General features: G+C 42.2%; 1 protein-coding gene across 3 annotated transcripts in view; it reads left to right on the top strand.

Annotated features, from left to right (window-relative positions):
• Positions 1-2617: 2617 nt before the first annotated feature.
• The window catches only part of Epc2 (enhancer of polycomb homolog 2), a 90219-nt gene continuing 76775 nt past the window's right edge, over positions 2618-16061 (top strand). For 2 of the 3 annotated variants that reach the window (XM_021654037.2, XM_021654038.2), the window contains exon 1: positions 2622-3063. In XM_021654037.2, coding sequence (XP_021509712.1) covers positions 2911-3063 — 153 coding nt within the window. In that variant the 5' untranslated portion in view covers positions 2622-2910. Of the gene's footprint in view, positions 3064-16061 lie in introns of all 3 variants that reach the window. The other variant, XM_060390133.1, reaches the window with a different exon arrangement.

A 16061-nucleotide genomic window follows, 5' to 3' on the forward strand; every position in this document is an offset into this window, starting at 1 on the left:
ATGGTTGAGTTTTACATTAGGGAAAAAAAAGTTTCTTTGAGATGCTCTCATGGTTCTAGAATTCTGATGGGCAAAGGTAGAAATCTGAAGAGCTGGGTAGGCCGAAGAAAAGAAAAATTAGCATTAATGGCTAAGCCTGATGTTGGGCCATGAAGGCACGCAAACTCTAGCCCGGTGAAGAATGGGGTCAGTAGCCCTGAAGTTCTTCATGGAGCTGATATGATTTCATATCAGTCAGCAAACACACTAGGTGTCTGCTTTATTTGAGGGTTACATAATGAGAGAGTAGATGCTATTCTTGCCATCAGGTAGAACTTCTCACTAATTAACTTTGGAGGCTTTCATTAATTAACTTTGGGTCAGAAACTTTTGAACACTGGATGGTCAATAAACCAAAGACCTTAGATACTGAAGTGCACCACTGTGAGAATAAGAGTTTTGGGGTCAGGATAAACTCAGATTTGAGTTCAGTTCTGTGATCCACTGCTATTGGAACTTGACAAATTACACATCTGAATCTCAGTTTCCTCATTAGTAAAAATTATAGTATTTTTAATGAAGAAGCAGATAGCTGTAAGAAGCAAATGGACTTCAACTACTTGGGACCACACACACACACACACACACACACACACTTCTTTTTCTGAGTGTAACATTAAGCAGAAAGACGAGAAGAATGCTGTCATTTCTGAGCCTGAGAAGGGCTGGGCATCTAGATAAAAGGCCTGGATGACTCATTTTTTTTTTTCAACCACTGTTTCCCTCTGCCTTTCAGACCTGAATTCAGTAGTGAGCCCTCTTCTGAGATATTCTTGTTCTTTCTTACAAAGGATTGGAACTCCTCCAGAGGGTAGCACTCAGAGCAGGACATGCCCACAACTACGAGGGAGATGTCCCTTTCCAAAAACCAAACCCAGAGCGGTTTGCATTGTTCCCAATAACAGTAGAGATGAAACACAAGGCCACTGAACAACGCTCCCAAGTGTTGGCGGGACAAACTGGTTTAATTATTTAGATGTTACCAGGAAGTTCATACCCACTATTCTGCTTTCAAAGGAAAAGATGGAGACAAAGGGGAGATGGAAGATGATAGAAAGAAACACTGAGAGAAAGAAATGGAGAAAAAGTGGGTGGCAATGAAGAAATGGTTTTGCTGTATTAAGACACGACGGGAAATCAGTTTTTACTGTTGGACTTTAGCAAATCATCTATCCTTTTATGAGCTAGGTAGGGTATTCTTTTTGTTTTTTTGAGACAGGGTTTTTCTGTGTAGCCTTGGCTCTCTTGGAACTCCATCTGTAGACCAGGCTGGCCTCAAAAGACATCCACTTGCCTCTGCTTTCTAAATGCTGGGATGAAAGGCGTGCACCACCACTGCCTGGCTGTAGGGTAATTTTCAATATTTAGAAAATGTTAAAACTGTCGCACTTTGTGAGAATTTGCTGAGAAACCTGTAATGCTTAACGACGAAGAAACTATGCAACAAAGAGGTTTGTGTCAACAGAAGCTGGTATTTAATTGAGTCAATTTGATTCTTCCTTTCCCAGAGCTTTCAGTAACTTCTTCTGGCCAAAGCTATGGCTCATTTCTCTGACCTACCACAACAACCGTCTGTAGATGTCATTTGGTAATTAACCTTGCATTACTCTCTTGTGTCTTCTGTATCATTTTCTTCAAGTATTTACGCTGGGCGGCGGGGCTTTTTTTTTTTTCATACTATCTTTGCAGCTGCCCCTTTCTTCAAGTACTTACGACTCTTACTGCTAATTATTCAGCAGTTTAGTTGTAACACAGTAACACGCAAGCTTAATGGGGTCAGGAACTTTATTAAACTCTGAGTCGTTGCGGAGACCAGTATTTGCACATACATCTACCTCTGGCTGAAGATTTCCAGTGGCACCTTTAAGAACTGTCATGTCTCTGAAATACGGAGGAAAACCCCACCATCCACTGAGGAAGTTTGGATGACAGGTGCAAGTCCGCTTGTTGCATCCAGCAGACTCAGACCACGAACCCTCCCGCCAACCACGAGCATCCTCCGGGTGAAGGCGAGAGTGAGCTCGGGTGCTTAACTCCAGAGAGCTCTTTCGGACCGGGGCTGCCCGAGTGTTGAGGGCGCGAGACGCAGCAGGGCTGTGCCCCTCGGCGAGGGCAGGCGCCGCGGACTTATCGTGGACCCTCCCCGGGATGCGCCAAGCCGGGGCGCGAAAGCAGCCAGCAGGCACCCGGGAGAGCAGAGCGTCCTAAGCGCAGCGGCGGCCGGGGGCCCCGGCTGGACGGCCTCCTGCCCCGCTGGGGCGGGCGGTCCTGCGAGCCGCGCCTTCCCGGGGGAGCCCTGCCTGCGCGCACAAGGGCTCGGCGGCGGAGGCAGAGGCGCCCGCTGCGGCGCCGGGGCCGAGCGCACCTGGCACCTGCCGCCCCGCCTGCGCGCCCAGCGGCCGGCCCGGGAGCGCCGGGGCCCGGCTGGTCCTCGCCCGCCCGCCCGCCGGCCGGCCGGCAGCGCGGCGGAGATAGTGGGTGGGCAGGCCGGGGAGGGAAAGGGAGAGGAAGGAGGGAGGGAGGGAGGGAGAGGGCGACGCGCGTCCTCGCGGCGGGGGCGCGCTCTCGCGCGGGCTGCCGGGATCGCTCGCCGCCGCTGTGGTAATGTCCGCCATGTTGGCCATGGCGCAGGGAGCGGATCGGGCGGGCGAACGGCGGATCTAGAGTGCGGAAGCGGCCGCGGGCGGCGGGGGGCTCTTTTTGGGCGGGGTGGGCGCCCATGCTGGGGCCGGGGGCAGTGCGAAGGAGGAGGAGGAGCGGGCCGGCCGCGCTGCACTGAGGAAGGAGGTGGAGGAGGCGGCGGGAGTGCTCCCCCCCTCCCCGCCCGCCCCGCCGCCGCCGCCCGGGCTGTTCCTGTAAGGCGGGGAGACAATGAGTAAACTCTCCTTCCGAGCGCGGGCGCTGGACGCCGCCAAACCGCTGCCCATCTACCGCGGCAAGGACATGCCTGATCTCAACGACTGCGTCTCCATCAACCGGGCCGTGCCCCAGATGCCCACCGGGATGGAGAAGGAGGAGGAATCGGTAGGGACTCGAGTGTTTATTACCCCCCCTTCCCTCCTCCCCCCTCCCCTTTGTCAGCCGGGCCTCGCCATTCACAGAGCGCTCTACGCTCGCTGGAGGGCGCCGCTGCCGCTGCGCGCTCGGGACCCTACGCCGGCGGAGTAGCGTAAACCTGTCGGCCGGCGCAGCGCCCGCCCGCGGCCGCCATGTTGTTGCGTCCCAGTGTTGTGATTAGCTCTCGGCGCCGCTTACGCTGCCGTAAGGGGGCCCTGCCGTAAGCAGCGGCCGGGAATGGCGCAGGGATGCGCCGGCCGCACTTAGCGTACGGCCTCTGTTTACCCGGTAGACATTTCCCCGGGCGCAGCGTTCATTGCTCGACGGGGGAGTGTCCTCCGGCCGGACGGCGTTATATCATTGCATTTTAAATTGGGCGTCGTGCGGGAGATCGCCCTTGAGATGATTTCGGGAGAGTAACGCTCTTTCGGAGACAGACACCCTCCTGCCAGCGGGGTGATGGTCTGCGCTGCCCGCCGGAGGGGGTGCCGCGGGGGCGAGGCGGTGCGACCCTGCGGCGGGGCAGCGATCCCCGGGGCCGGAGCCCGCGTTAGCTGGAGTCCCCCGAGCCGCGCGCCGGCCGTGCCCGCCGGGCCGGCCCTGCTCGGCTGCGCGGCGTTAGGAAGCAGTGCCCGAAGGTAGCCTGCAGCCTCCCCGCGCTTCCCGGCGCAGCGTCCCGGGAGGTAGCGTGCGGGATGGCTTCGTGCAAGTTGAGGACTCAGTGCGTCCACATTGACAGTTGCATTTTTTTTTTTTTTTTTTGACCAGATGGTAAAATTCTGGCAGAAGGCCTTTTCCTTCTTCCCAGGGGTTAGATTTTTACCCAAGACTGGATTTCCTCTGACTTGACAGTGTTTACGACTCCGGAGTGTTGTCACTTGTGTGCGAAGTTCATAGTAACTGCACCCTGAAGAATTTCTTCAATGAACCTTCAGTCCCGCCTTATTGTCAACCTCGGGTGTGTGTGGATTGGTTCCCTTGCCTCTGTGCCTGTCAAAAGAGAGCTGGAGCTTTCCGTGATTGGTTTTCTCTCTTGACTATTAATATTGCAGGAAATGCATTTGAGCCTTTGATTGGCTGCTCGAATTCTGATCTCATTGTGTTGGTGCTTTGACTTAATCACATTTCTCTTTGGTGTTTGATTACCTGACTTAACATTTTCAGTAGAAGGTAGGGCCTCTTTTTATATCCTCAAAAGAAAAAAAAAATCAAAGCCCAACTTTTTATGTCTGAGTCGTGTTTGAGAAATTTGTTTATGTAGTCAGTGACTCAGTTTTGATAAGGTGATCTAGAAACTGCATTTGGTAGCATGGTACTGTCTTTGCTGACTACGTTTTTCTTTTTTTTTTTTTCTTTCTTTCTTTCTTTTTTTTTTTTTTTTGACTGTGTCTTTACGTTGTTTTCTTCTCTTCCTTAATGTCAGCTATCTTTTGCCTAAGGTCTCCCAACCGAAAAATCAGGCGATTCAGATGTCATTTCTTCATGTACAATGTATGGTGGCAGTTACCATTTTCAATATCTACCGTTTGTCGAATATTTAAATCTCAGCTACTGTGCCGAGACTTTTACGTAAATTCAATATACATTTAAAAACTATATTTTAATATACATTTTAAAACCTTTTTCGGAGTTATAAATACAGGAAGATGTACTAGCTTACACATAAAGGTTTAATGAGGTTTAGCATATGTATGTACCAAGCATAAGAAACATTTCCAACTTCAGAAAGTGTCCTTGTAGTCTGTAGCTAATCGCAGACTACTCCAATTCCAGAAAACCATCAACTTGCTTTGCTATAGATTGGAATTGCATTTTGCAGTTTTTTGTAAATGGAGGGTGTGTGTGTGTACACGCGCGCGTGTGTGCGCGCGTGCGCTCGTATGGCCCACTCTACTCAGTTAATGTCTCTTGTTGCATACATATTTTATATGTTCCTTTTTATTGCTGAATACTATTAAAATTAATACATAATCCATAAATACTTGTTACTAGACATTTGAGTTATTCCTCGTTTATTGTTGTCTTTTAATCCTAGTAATGATAGCCCTGTGAGGTACTGCACCTTTCCATTTTATAAAGAGCCTAAAAGGTCTTACAGATAGTAGTGGCTTGGAATTCAAACCCTTGCCTTTGAAGTCGCAAAATCCTATTTTCATAATCCCCATTCTTTAATATTTAGGATTCTTACAGAGCCCAGTATTATATATAGTATTATATTTATTAGAATGTTTGTAAATACTGTATTTTATAATTCTGAGACCTTTCAGAACTGTTACTGATACTGACTTAACTCAGAGTAAGTTATTAAGAAGTTGCTTTTTCCTTTTTTGGGGGGGTCACTTAAGTCTGTCTGGCTTGACTGTTTTTCTTTATTGTCATTTGCAGTGCTAAGGATAGAGCCATATGCAGGCATTCTACCACTGAGCTGTGTCCTTTACTGTGCTTTGCTCTTCGCTTTTCAGATTGTTTTTTTTATTGTAGTTACTTGATTTTGTTTCTTTTTTTTTTTTCTTGGCACCATTATATTTGACTGCTTGTCAATATATACCTTAAACATAAAAGAAATTTGTGAGAAATGATCCTAGTTTATTCTAGATTTTTCTTTTGTTAGAATTTAGTCTTTTTAATGACTTTTGCTTATTTTGTTCATTAATATATTCCAGGTGCCTAGAACTGTGCTTGGCACGTAATGTATATGTTTAATAAATGTTTGTGGGATGCTCTTTTTCAGTATTGAGACTTTTTGGGCATATTCACTCTTTATTTTATGTACATTAGTATGAAAGTGTCAGATCCCTTGGAACTGTTGTTACAGACACTTGGGTGCTCCCATGTGGGTGCTGGGAATTGAACGTGGGTCCTTTGGAAGAGCAGTCAGTGCTCTTAACCACTGAGCCATTTCTCTAGCCCCGCATGTTCACTCTCGTGCTCACTCATGTTCATTCTCTGTGTGTGCATATATATATATATATATATATATATATATATATATATAAATAAACTTCAACAGAACCTAGGAGGTAGTAGAAGCTCTCTTGTTGCTTTACTTTGATGCTACACACAGCCAAATGTGATGTTTCTTTCTCTCTTAATTTCAAAACCTTTTTTGATTTTCAGTTGATTTTTTTTTTTTAAAGCCATAGCTATGGCTGAAATTTTTTTGTCCTGTGTTAAGTTTCTCATATATATGGGCATATTTCTGTGAGAGATCTTCATACAGGCATAAGCCAAAGTCTGTATGAATCATGATTTAGCATTCACACATACACATATACCTACACACATACATATACCTTACATATATGTATGTTCAGTGTTTTTAATACAAGAGTCCTGGTTTGTAGCCTGGCTGGCCTCAGACTCACTGTCCTTCATCCCCTCCCATGAAATTATAACTCTGGCCACTATACTGTTTAGCTTATTTTCAAAGAAAAAGAACAGGGCTGATTTGAATTTGTAATTTTCCCCATTGTTATTTCTTGATTTTTGTCATTTGTCTTTTAAGTGATATTTCAGTGGGAAGAAATATGTTGGGTGTTAATACCTTTTCAGAATTAATTAACACAGTGATGTTTACCGTGATTTATGGTAGAATATAAAGTACAGTTTTGTAAATTGATACTGTAAAAACATGAGGAAAGTGTTATGTGCTAAGTGTTACCTAAATGAGAAAGTGGCATATTAGTGCTTGAGGTGCATTGGATATCAAAGTTACGTATAAGTCAGTATGCAGAAGTGTTGTTAGTTCTTCAAGAAAATACATATCTTGATTTCCTAAAACTTAGAGTCATTTGAGGTATTGAGGAACAAAGCAAAAACTAGGGGGCTAAGGTAACATGGCAGATGTCATAGCATGTCAGAAAGAGTAAAATGCCAGTGTAGTTGAGAGGCACTAGAGAGAACTTGATGTATAGAGTAGGCTTCATGCAGAAAAAGAATTTTGAGTTTTCTGTTAAAAAATTAGTTTGTGTGAACTAGTGCACACATGCCAGGGTGCTCCTGTGAGGGTAGGGGACAATTTTGTTGCACCAGTCAGTTCTGTTTTTGTTTGTTTGTGTTTCAAGACAGAGTGTCTTTGCAGCCTGGCTGTTTTGGAATTCGATTTATAGATCAGGCTGGCCTGGAACTCACAGAGATCCACCTGTCTCTGTTTCCTGAGTGCTGGGACTAGAGGTGTGCACCGCCACCTCCACCACCACCACCTAGCTGCATCATTCCTTCTCCCCCCTCCCCCCCACCTTTATGTGGGATCTGGGGATCAAACCCAGGGTACCAGGCTTGAATAGCAAATGTCTTTACCCAGTTGCCATCTTGCTCACTTCCAAACTGAGCTTTTAAGCTTGGTTGTACATTATATGTTGATGCAAATATTTGAGCTTAAGGTATTTAAAGCAAGGCCTATGGATGTTACATAGAGGAAAGGAAGGTTCTTCCAAATTCTTTATCATTCATTTATGACCTTCTTTCCCCTGGTCCAAATGTTAGAAGGAGATGGTAGTTCTCTACCCTAATTTTATTCTTCTTCTTTCTTTTTCTCTCTCTCTTTCTTTCTTTCTTTCTTTCTCTCTCTCTCTCTCTCTCTCTCTCTCTCTCTTTCTTTCTCTCTCTCTCTCTTTCTTTCTTTCTTTCTTTCTCTCTCTCTCTCTCTTTCTTTCTTTCTTTCTTTTGGATGTGTGGACTTTTTTTTAAAATTTCTTTTCTAACTCTCCCTGTCTGAATGCTTCCTATCTTCAGTGCTGTTTAAAATATAGTAGAAATTCAATAAATATTTGGTAAGTGATTGAAGAAAAATTGGGGTTGAACAAAGCACAGAACTATACCAGAGTCTAGGTAGCTTAGGCCCAGGAGTTGATGGAGTAGCCAGAAGAAAGATTTTTTTTTTTTTTTTTCAGATGTGGGTCTGGAATCAACTTTTCTAGTTCTGATCATTATGTGGCCATTTATTGAGGGAAGTTGCCTACCTTCTCTGAGTCTCAGGTTGTCCATCTATGTAACATCCAGAGCATGTTAACATACTCTCTTGTTGAACATGTGCCCGGTCTTTGTTAACTTCTGTAGAAGAATTAGAGGCAATAGGATATATAAGGGCAAATGTCTCATTTTCAGAGGGCAGAAATGCCACTTTAGAAATTAAGTGACTTATCCAGCATGACCTATCTAAAATAAACTATAGCAGAGTCAGAAATTGAACTGAGGTCCTAAGTCTGACTTCAGGACCCAGAGCTTCACCTTTGTATTATTGCTTCATCTATTAAATTAGTGGCTTGAGGCAAATAGTATTTAAGAAACTGAATTTCTTTTGTATACACATTCCTTAAAAATGTAAAGGAATGCTTGGTCTGTGGTATAAGCTTAAATATCTTTTTTTTCAGTTCTCTGAAAATGAGGTCCTGTCTCACATTTAACAATTAAGATGATTTTGTTGGTTTCAAGCAGCAGAAAACAAATCTGGCTACTTTAAAGAGCCCTGGAAATTGTGTGAGAAACTCCAAGAAATGGTTGAAAAGTCAAGGTTAGGAACCGTGACAGTGATAGGCCCTTTAGCAGCAGGTGACATTGATACACTGATAATTAATTATCTTTGAGAAGCACTGAACAATACTAAGTGAACGTGTTCCTGGTTGAGGTATGCACGCTCTCTCTCTGACATGTATACATGTGAGCTCTCTCTCTCTCTCTATATATATATATATACACATATATATGTTTACATTCTTGAACATGCCAATATTTATAAGATCTCATTTTGTTGGAGGATGAATTGTGTTTAGAAAAGTTAATATGGCACAAAGTAATACGTAAGTAACAGTCTCTGAATATCAGGTATTACTATCTTTTAACTAAAAATTTAAATTGCAATTATTTAAAGTGTATGTGAGTATGTGCTCATGCAAAATCAGACACGTGTGGGGGTCAGATGACAGCTTTTGAGACTATGGTTCTGGATGTTGAACTCAGATCATTGGGATAAGCAGCAAGCACCTTTAGCCCCTCATTTCACCAACCCTAGTAATTTTATCATTGTTAAATTTCTTTCAGTTTAAATTTCAGATTCTTGGGATATGGAATGTGATATCTATAGGACTTGCATGAGGTTTCTGTCTCTAAGCCTGGTAACCACCAGAGGTGCTGTCTACTCCTAGACAGGAAGTCTACCAGACAGCTCCTTCTGATGGGTATGGAACAGTTAGGGAGATTAATTTTTTAAATCCATGGCTTGACCCGAAGTGAACTCATGTACTTAGTTTTTACAAGCCATAAATTTAAAAGTGGTTTTAATGAGATTAGAAGTAGTCTCAAATTTGTTTAAAGAAAGCAAATACTTCATACTTTACTTTGCAGAGTTGTAAGGTATAAATTTTTGTGGCTTCAAAGAAGTTGTTATGCCTTCTTGGCCTTAATTTCCTTGTTTCTGAAATGGAATTAAACTGACCTTTAGATGACTTTTTGCATAGCGAGTTTCCATTCTGTCCAACAGTGCACACATAACTAGGTGATGAGAATTAACAAATATGGAACTGGATGTTAGGGGTACTCCTTTGAAGAGTGAAGCCTTCAGTTTTTAAGGCCATTGTTTTGACCTGAAGTACTTTTTAAATGAGAATCAATTATTCACTGCTAATTTATTCACTATCTGATACTTTTTTCCTTATAAAGGGATGGAGTAGTCTACTCTATATTTTGGATTTTTCTCTAGCTTTGGTTTTCTTGCACTATCTTATTGCTATTACTCATCACTATTATCTGTTTTAGTCAGCTTTCTCGTGTCGCTTGGGTTTGTGTGTAAAATTGTATGAGCATGAATGTTGTATATGAAGGGAGAGAATGAGTATACGTTTTTCCAGCTAGACTAATTGGCATAAGAAAGGTGTTATATTTGTTTTATTTAACATATAACACAAGTAGAATATTAAGCAGGAACTGCTGTCACTTTTTACTTTAGATACTAGGTGGTTTGTAATACAGGCATTGACTGTGGGGACAACTGCTTGGGTTAAGCTTGAGTGTATGACTGAACATATATCCATCTTCATTTCAAGTAGAGCAGAAGTGAAGAAATGGTAACGAGTGGTAGGGCCAATAGAGGAGGAATGGCTGATAGATTAGGTCATTAATAGACCAACACAGATGACAGAAGGTGTTTTATTATTATTATTATTAGATTTTGTCTAAAGCTAGTCTTTGATTCTTTGCCTTGCATATGCTATATAAATAGAACGCGACTTCAAATTTGCCTATTCCACCATTCAGAACTCTTCTCTGTGGAGTTAATACTGTGGAAGGAAATGGTAGCAACATCTCCTTTAGCCGTCCACTTTTGAGGCTTCATTTTTCCACAAACTAATATTGTGGTGCAATCAGGTGGCTGCCGTGTTTACTTGCCAGTGCATTTCCCCACCACTGCCCTCCTTGGGCAAAGGGTGTAAAGCTTGGTTGAACCAGAGTCCCACAGTCAGTAGTAGTTAATAGTGCTGTTAATTTGACAAAACATCCTTGACCCTTGTGTCTTCCTGTGGACAGAGTAAGTGATAACTATCTCAAAGGGTCATTTTTGTTAAGATTAGTTTATTTTTATTAAATGTGATGGGTGCTCCGCTTGCATGTATGTCAGTAAACTGGGTACATGCTTGGTGTCACCGGAGACCAGAATAGGGTGAATGTCTGAAGCTCTGTGCCTGGAGTTACAGATGGTGGTGAGCAGCTGCTTTGATGAACGATTCTCAGCAATGCAGAGTGAAGTATAAAAGAACGGGAAGCGCAGCCATGAATCATCGGAAGGAATGGGCGGGCATGGGAGCGTTAGCAGGCCTTCTGGTGTTGGTCTCCTTGGTTTGCCTGTGGTATATATGCAAGATTAGAGTCTCACAACAGTGTGATGCAGCCATGATCATTCAGGCCTTTACAGCCATTGAAGCAGGACATTCTCCCCAAGCATGGTTGGATACCATAAAAAGCTAAAATGATACGCTCAGGATGCGAGGCTAAGCACTGCACTCAGGGTCAGCCGCTTTGGACCCAGAGAAGAGCATGTCTGATTGCATGCGGGTTGATACCCCAGGTCCCGCCTCTGAGAAAAAGGTATCGGACGGGTCTGATGCTCTTTGGGTGGACGACACCTAAATGAACATCGGTACAAAGTCCCAATTTATTTCTAATATCAGAGATCAGACCTCTACCCTTGCCTGATGCGTCTAAAACAAAAAGGGGGAACTGTAGAGAGCTGCGGAATGCTATGCCTTAAAGATGGAGCTGGTTTCCGCCTTCCACCTTCCCGATGGTGAGTGCTCTCTGTCACGAACAATTCCACATTTGGCTAAGGCTGAGGATCTGGCTTGCTTCCATGTATGTGGACCTATCTGCATTGCCCACGTGGCACGCTGGGGTTGGCTACCCAGAGACTATTTAAGCTGTGGGCTGGCTTTCCCAGGGTCCGAGGATTGTTCAAGGTTCCTGTATAAACTGCATTGAAAAAAAAGAATGGGAAGAATGCAGCATCCCCCAGAACATTTTTCCTATAGTCTATTTTTTTCTCTTCCTGCCTATAGAAAAATACTTTTGTTTTTAAAAGTTTTAGAGTGCAAGCAGATTAATACGTATATTTTTCTCTTTTCTGTTTTGTGGCAGAATTATTAACATGACCTGTTTCAAAGATTAAAAGTTAAAATTACTGGCTAAAAGAACTAAAATTTTAGCTACTTCTAAAGCAGAAATTGGGTTCTACAGTTAATGGTTTAGTATTGTATTTTTTTTTTCCAGAATTGATTTTTATTTTAAAGATTGGATAAACACATAGTTATGAGAGGAAATAGATTTGTCTGGTGACAACCTCTTTAGTGGTTTGTGTACACAGGAAGAGTGGACGAAGAAGGCAGTCTGGTATACCAGTGAGCTTCAAGGTTAACACATTGAGAAAACAAGATAATTGGTGAGGGTAGCTGTGCCACGTATTTTATCCGTGTAATAGTTTTCAGCTGGAGCATTATCGGCACTTCAATCTGTAGGGAATGACAACAGGACTGTTGCAGGCAGGGTGAGAAGTGTTTACATCTGCCCCTGCTCATTAATTTCTGGTAGCAATCCAGTTTGGATAATTAGGAAATGATTCCTCTCAGTTTCCAAATGGAAGCTGTTACACTTGATGTGAAAACCTTTATCTGGGGATTCTCAGCTTGTTTGTGTTGCAGATTCTTTTGGTAGTCTGATGAAACTTCTCAGAATGATACCTTAAGTATACAAAATCAGAGAAAGCCCACCGTGGAGGCATGCGCCAACAATCCCAGCATTGGGAGGCAGAGGCAGGCAGATCCCTGAGTTCAAGGCCAGCCTAGTCTACAGAGCAAGTTCCAGGATGGCCAGCACTCTACAGTAAAACCATCTCAAACAATTCTTCTCTTCCCCCCCCAAAAAAAAAATATCAGAGAAAAGTTATATTGGAAGACAGTTAAAATGATATTAACATTAAAACAGGATGCAGAGTTGGATCTGGTTATGTTAAATTTGAAGTAGTGATGGGTATAAACAATATTTTGACAAGTAACATTGTAACATGACATGAAAAGATCTATGATTTCTGTTAGTATTGCTCGTATTACTTCTTCCTTTTGACTACATTGGTAAAACTGAAGGAAATGTTACATTTGCTCGAGGTTAGCGAAATTAAAAGATTATTTTCTCAGTCATTCTGTAGATCCTTCAATTATTTTCTGTGACTGTTTTGGGGAGCTATGATTCCTGAGGGGAGAAAATTATGAAAGATGTCATAAGAAACATTGCTGCTTGCCTGATAGGAAATGCATTGATTTTACCTACTTTCCTGTATAGCACAGTGACTGATTTCCCTCAAGACTGAGAATACCATTGTTCATGTACTTGGTAGGTAGGTCATGTGAGATAGCTTAGCCACTTAGCAGTACTTGTTGGGACTTCATAATACCCCCAGAGTAGTGTAAATGGTTCAGTTCACAGATGTTACCATGTGTCGGGTTCTTTGGAAGGTTTATTAAAACAGCCTTTGGGGTCGCTTTCCCGGTGTCTTAATCAGTAGGTCTAGTATGGAGCTTAAGAATTTTCATTTTTAAGATATTCCCAAGTGTATCAGTTACTTTTCTTCGTGCTGTGACTAAATCTACAAACACGACTTGGTTTATTCTTGATTCATGATTTAAGGAAAGGTGCAGTCCGCTGTGGTAGCAAAGTCTGGACAACAGGAGTGAGAGGGGCTGGTCCATTGTGACTGTAGCCATGAAGCAGAGAGGAATGCTGGAGTTCTCTCTCTCTCTCTCTCTCTCTCTCTCTCTCTCTCTCTCTCTCTCTCTCTCTTTTCAGCCCATGGAATAGCTTCACATTTAGGGTGAAAATTTCTCTGCTCAGCTTAACTTTTCTGACAACTTGTAGGCAAAATCAGAGGTAGGTCTTTATGATGATACTAAATCCAGTCAAGAGGGTAATGAAGATTGACTATCAATATAAGAGAGGTTGATGCCGTTTGTCTAGGGACCCAACTTTGAGATCCAGGGTAATCTCCCTCCCTTCCTCTCTCCCTCCCTCTGTTCCCCCTTCCTTCCTTCCTTCCTTCCTTCCTTCCTTCCTTCCTTCCTTCCTTCCTTCCTTCCTTCTCCATCTTCCTTTTTTATTTATGTGCAGTGTTTATATATGCCACATGTGTAGGGGTGCCCAGAGAGTCCAGAAGATTGTTGTACCTTCTGGAGCTAAAGTTACAGGCAATTGTGAGCCTCCCAACATGGGTTCTGTAAACCAAACTCAGGTCCTCTGCAGGCACAGTATGTACTAACTATTGAGCTGTCTTTCCAGCCTTTTGTGTATATGTGTATATATATATATATATATATATATATATATATATATATATATAATGCTTTTTCTGATTGCAAGATATTGTTTTATTTTTTGTTCTCTGCAGTTTCTTCATCTGTGTTTTATGGTTCTTACTGAAGAGTTGTTTTTCTTTCATTAAATGTTTTCAGTCCTAGACATGTTGTTTTGTGGAATCCCCACCCCTTGGTAGCTGCTGTAAATGGTACTGGTTTTGTCATTCTACTGCTTCAGATAATTTATTGATGTATTGCTTTGCAGCTGATTTTGTTTTGTTGATTTTGTATTCTGCAATTTCGATGCATTCTAGTTTCTTGGTGGAGTTGGGTCTTCCTGTATATAAGATCATGTTGCAGTCTGCAGAGTAACAGATGCTCTTTACTCTTTCCTCTTTCCTCTTGGTTGATTACTCTGAAGAGGACATCTGGAATTGTGTTGAGTAAAAGAAGTGAAGATGGGTATTTTTGTCTTGTTCCAGGTGTCAGTGTGAAAGCATTAAACATTTCCTCATTCCTTACAGTGAACAGGGATTGGCTTATTATAGTTGACCATTATATATTGCCGTTTGTTCCTTTTGAACTTAATTTATTTAACAGTTTGTCTGCGAATATTTTGCATTTTCTTAAATGCCTTTTCTGCATTTGTTGAGTTGATCCATATGTTTTGTAACCTTCATTTTGTTTATGTTGCATGTCACTTTTATTAACTTCCACTTTGTGAGAGTTTTCCCACTTGTACTCTTTTGGATTTCCAGTTAGGTTTGTGCATTATATACCTACTTCTCTATCATAACAATGTTGAATATGTGAAAAGATATTCAGAAGATGCCAGGAAAGTATGGAAAAGAAACATAGAATCTCACCCACCTTGAGAAGTCCATGTTTGGCTTTTGAGGTGAATGTACTGCTGTCTGCCTTTTTTCTGTGTAAATATCCTATATATGAATAAAAGAGAGGGGAGCAGACACTTTGTTTTGCTTTTTAACCTCTTTCTGTTAGATTGAAAAATATGAGAAAAGAATCTCTTGAGTCTGTATGGTCTTGTCATTTTGGATTAGTCTAGTCACTGAAACCTAGGACATGGGTGGTAAAACAAGGCAGCTTGTAGTTGGAGCATTGGTGTAACTTGAGCTTGGGATGAACAGTGATTTTCAAAAAAAAGGAACTGAAAGCACACATGTTTATTAAACACTTGTGGGCTCTGTGACATTGAAGTAGCTTAGGTGGTGGTTCACAGATCACTTTACTGTCAATCAGTTGTATTTTGATAAATATTGATGTGTAGTAAGTAAGTTCAGTTCTTAATAAAAATGTGTCTGCCGTGTAATTAAAGTTAAAAGGTCCCTTCCTCTGGTTATTAGTTACTTTAATCTTTATTACAGAATTCCCATGGTTTCTTCTAATATATGCTGTTGTGTGTTTGTTTGTACTGGGATCAAACCCAAGGTTTTGTGTATTCTAAACTTACTTCTCTACCACTGAGTCATATCCCAAGCCCCTAAACGTTGTAATAAGCTCCCCTTATTCAAATGGATATCCAGTTCAAAGAAAAAAATACAGTCATCTTTTCTGTGAAGTTTCTTAGGTAGTGGGGCTTTTTGAGTGTCTTGAGAAAGGGTTCTTGTGTTGCTTATGTATCAGCCTCTTGCAGAAGTTACAGGTGTATGCCAGCAAGTCCCTCTTGTGCCTGACTTCTAACTTTCTCTTTTGTTTTATTGAGCAGAATGTTTACAGCCTTAATTATTGTTTTATGATTTCATCATTACATTTCACCATGTATTTTACCTCTTACAGGGCTAGTCATTACAATTGCCTCTCACTGCTCTGCTTTTTCAGAGATTTCTTAGGTACCATTGCATATTTTTCTTTCTTTCATTATTTTTTAAAGATTTTTCTTTGTATGTATGTATGTATGCATGTATGTGAGTGAGTCCTCTATCTGCATGTACACCTACCTGCATGCCAGGAGAGGGCACTAGATCACATTATAGGTGGTTTGGGCCGCTATGTGGGTTTCTGGGAATTGAACTCAGGACCTCTTGAAGAGCAGATAGTGCTCCTAACCACTGAGCCATCTCTCTAGCGCCCATTGCATATTTTTCATTGTGAACTTTATAATTATTTTTCCAAAAT

Source organism: Meriones unguiculatus, chromosome 8 (genome assembly GCF_030254825.1).
Source record: "Meriones unguiculatus strain TT.TT164.6M chromosome 8, Bangor_MerUng_6.1, whole genome shotgun sequence".
Lineage (NCBI taxonomy): Eukaryota > Metazoa > Chordata > Mammalia > Rodentia > Muridae > Meriones > Meriones unguiculatus.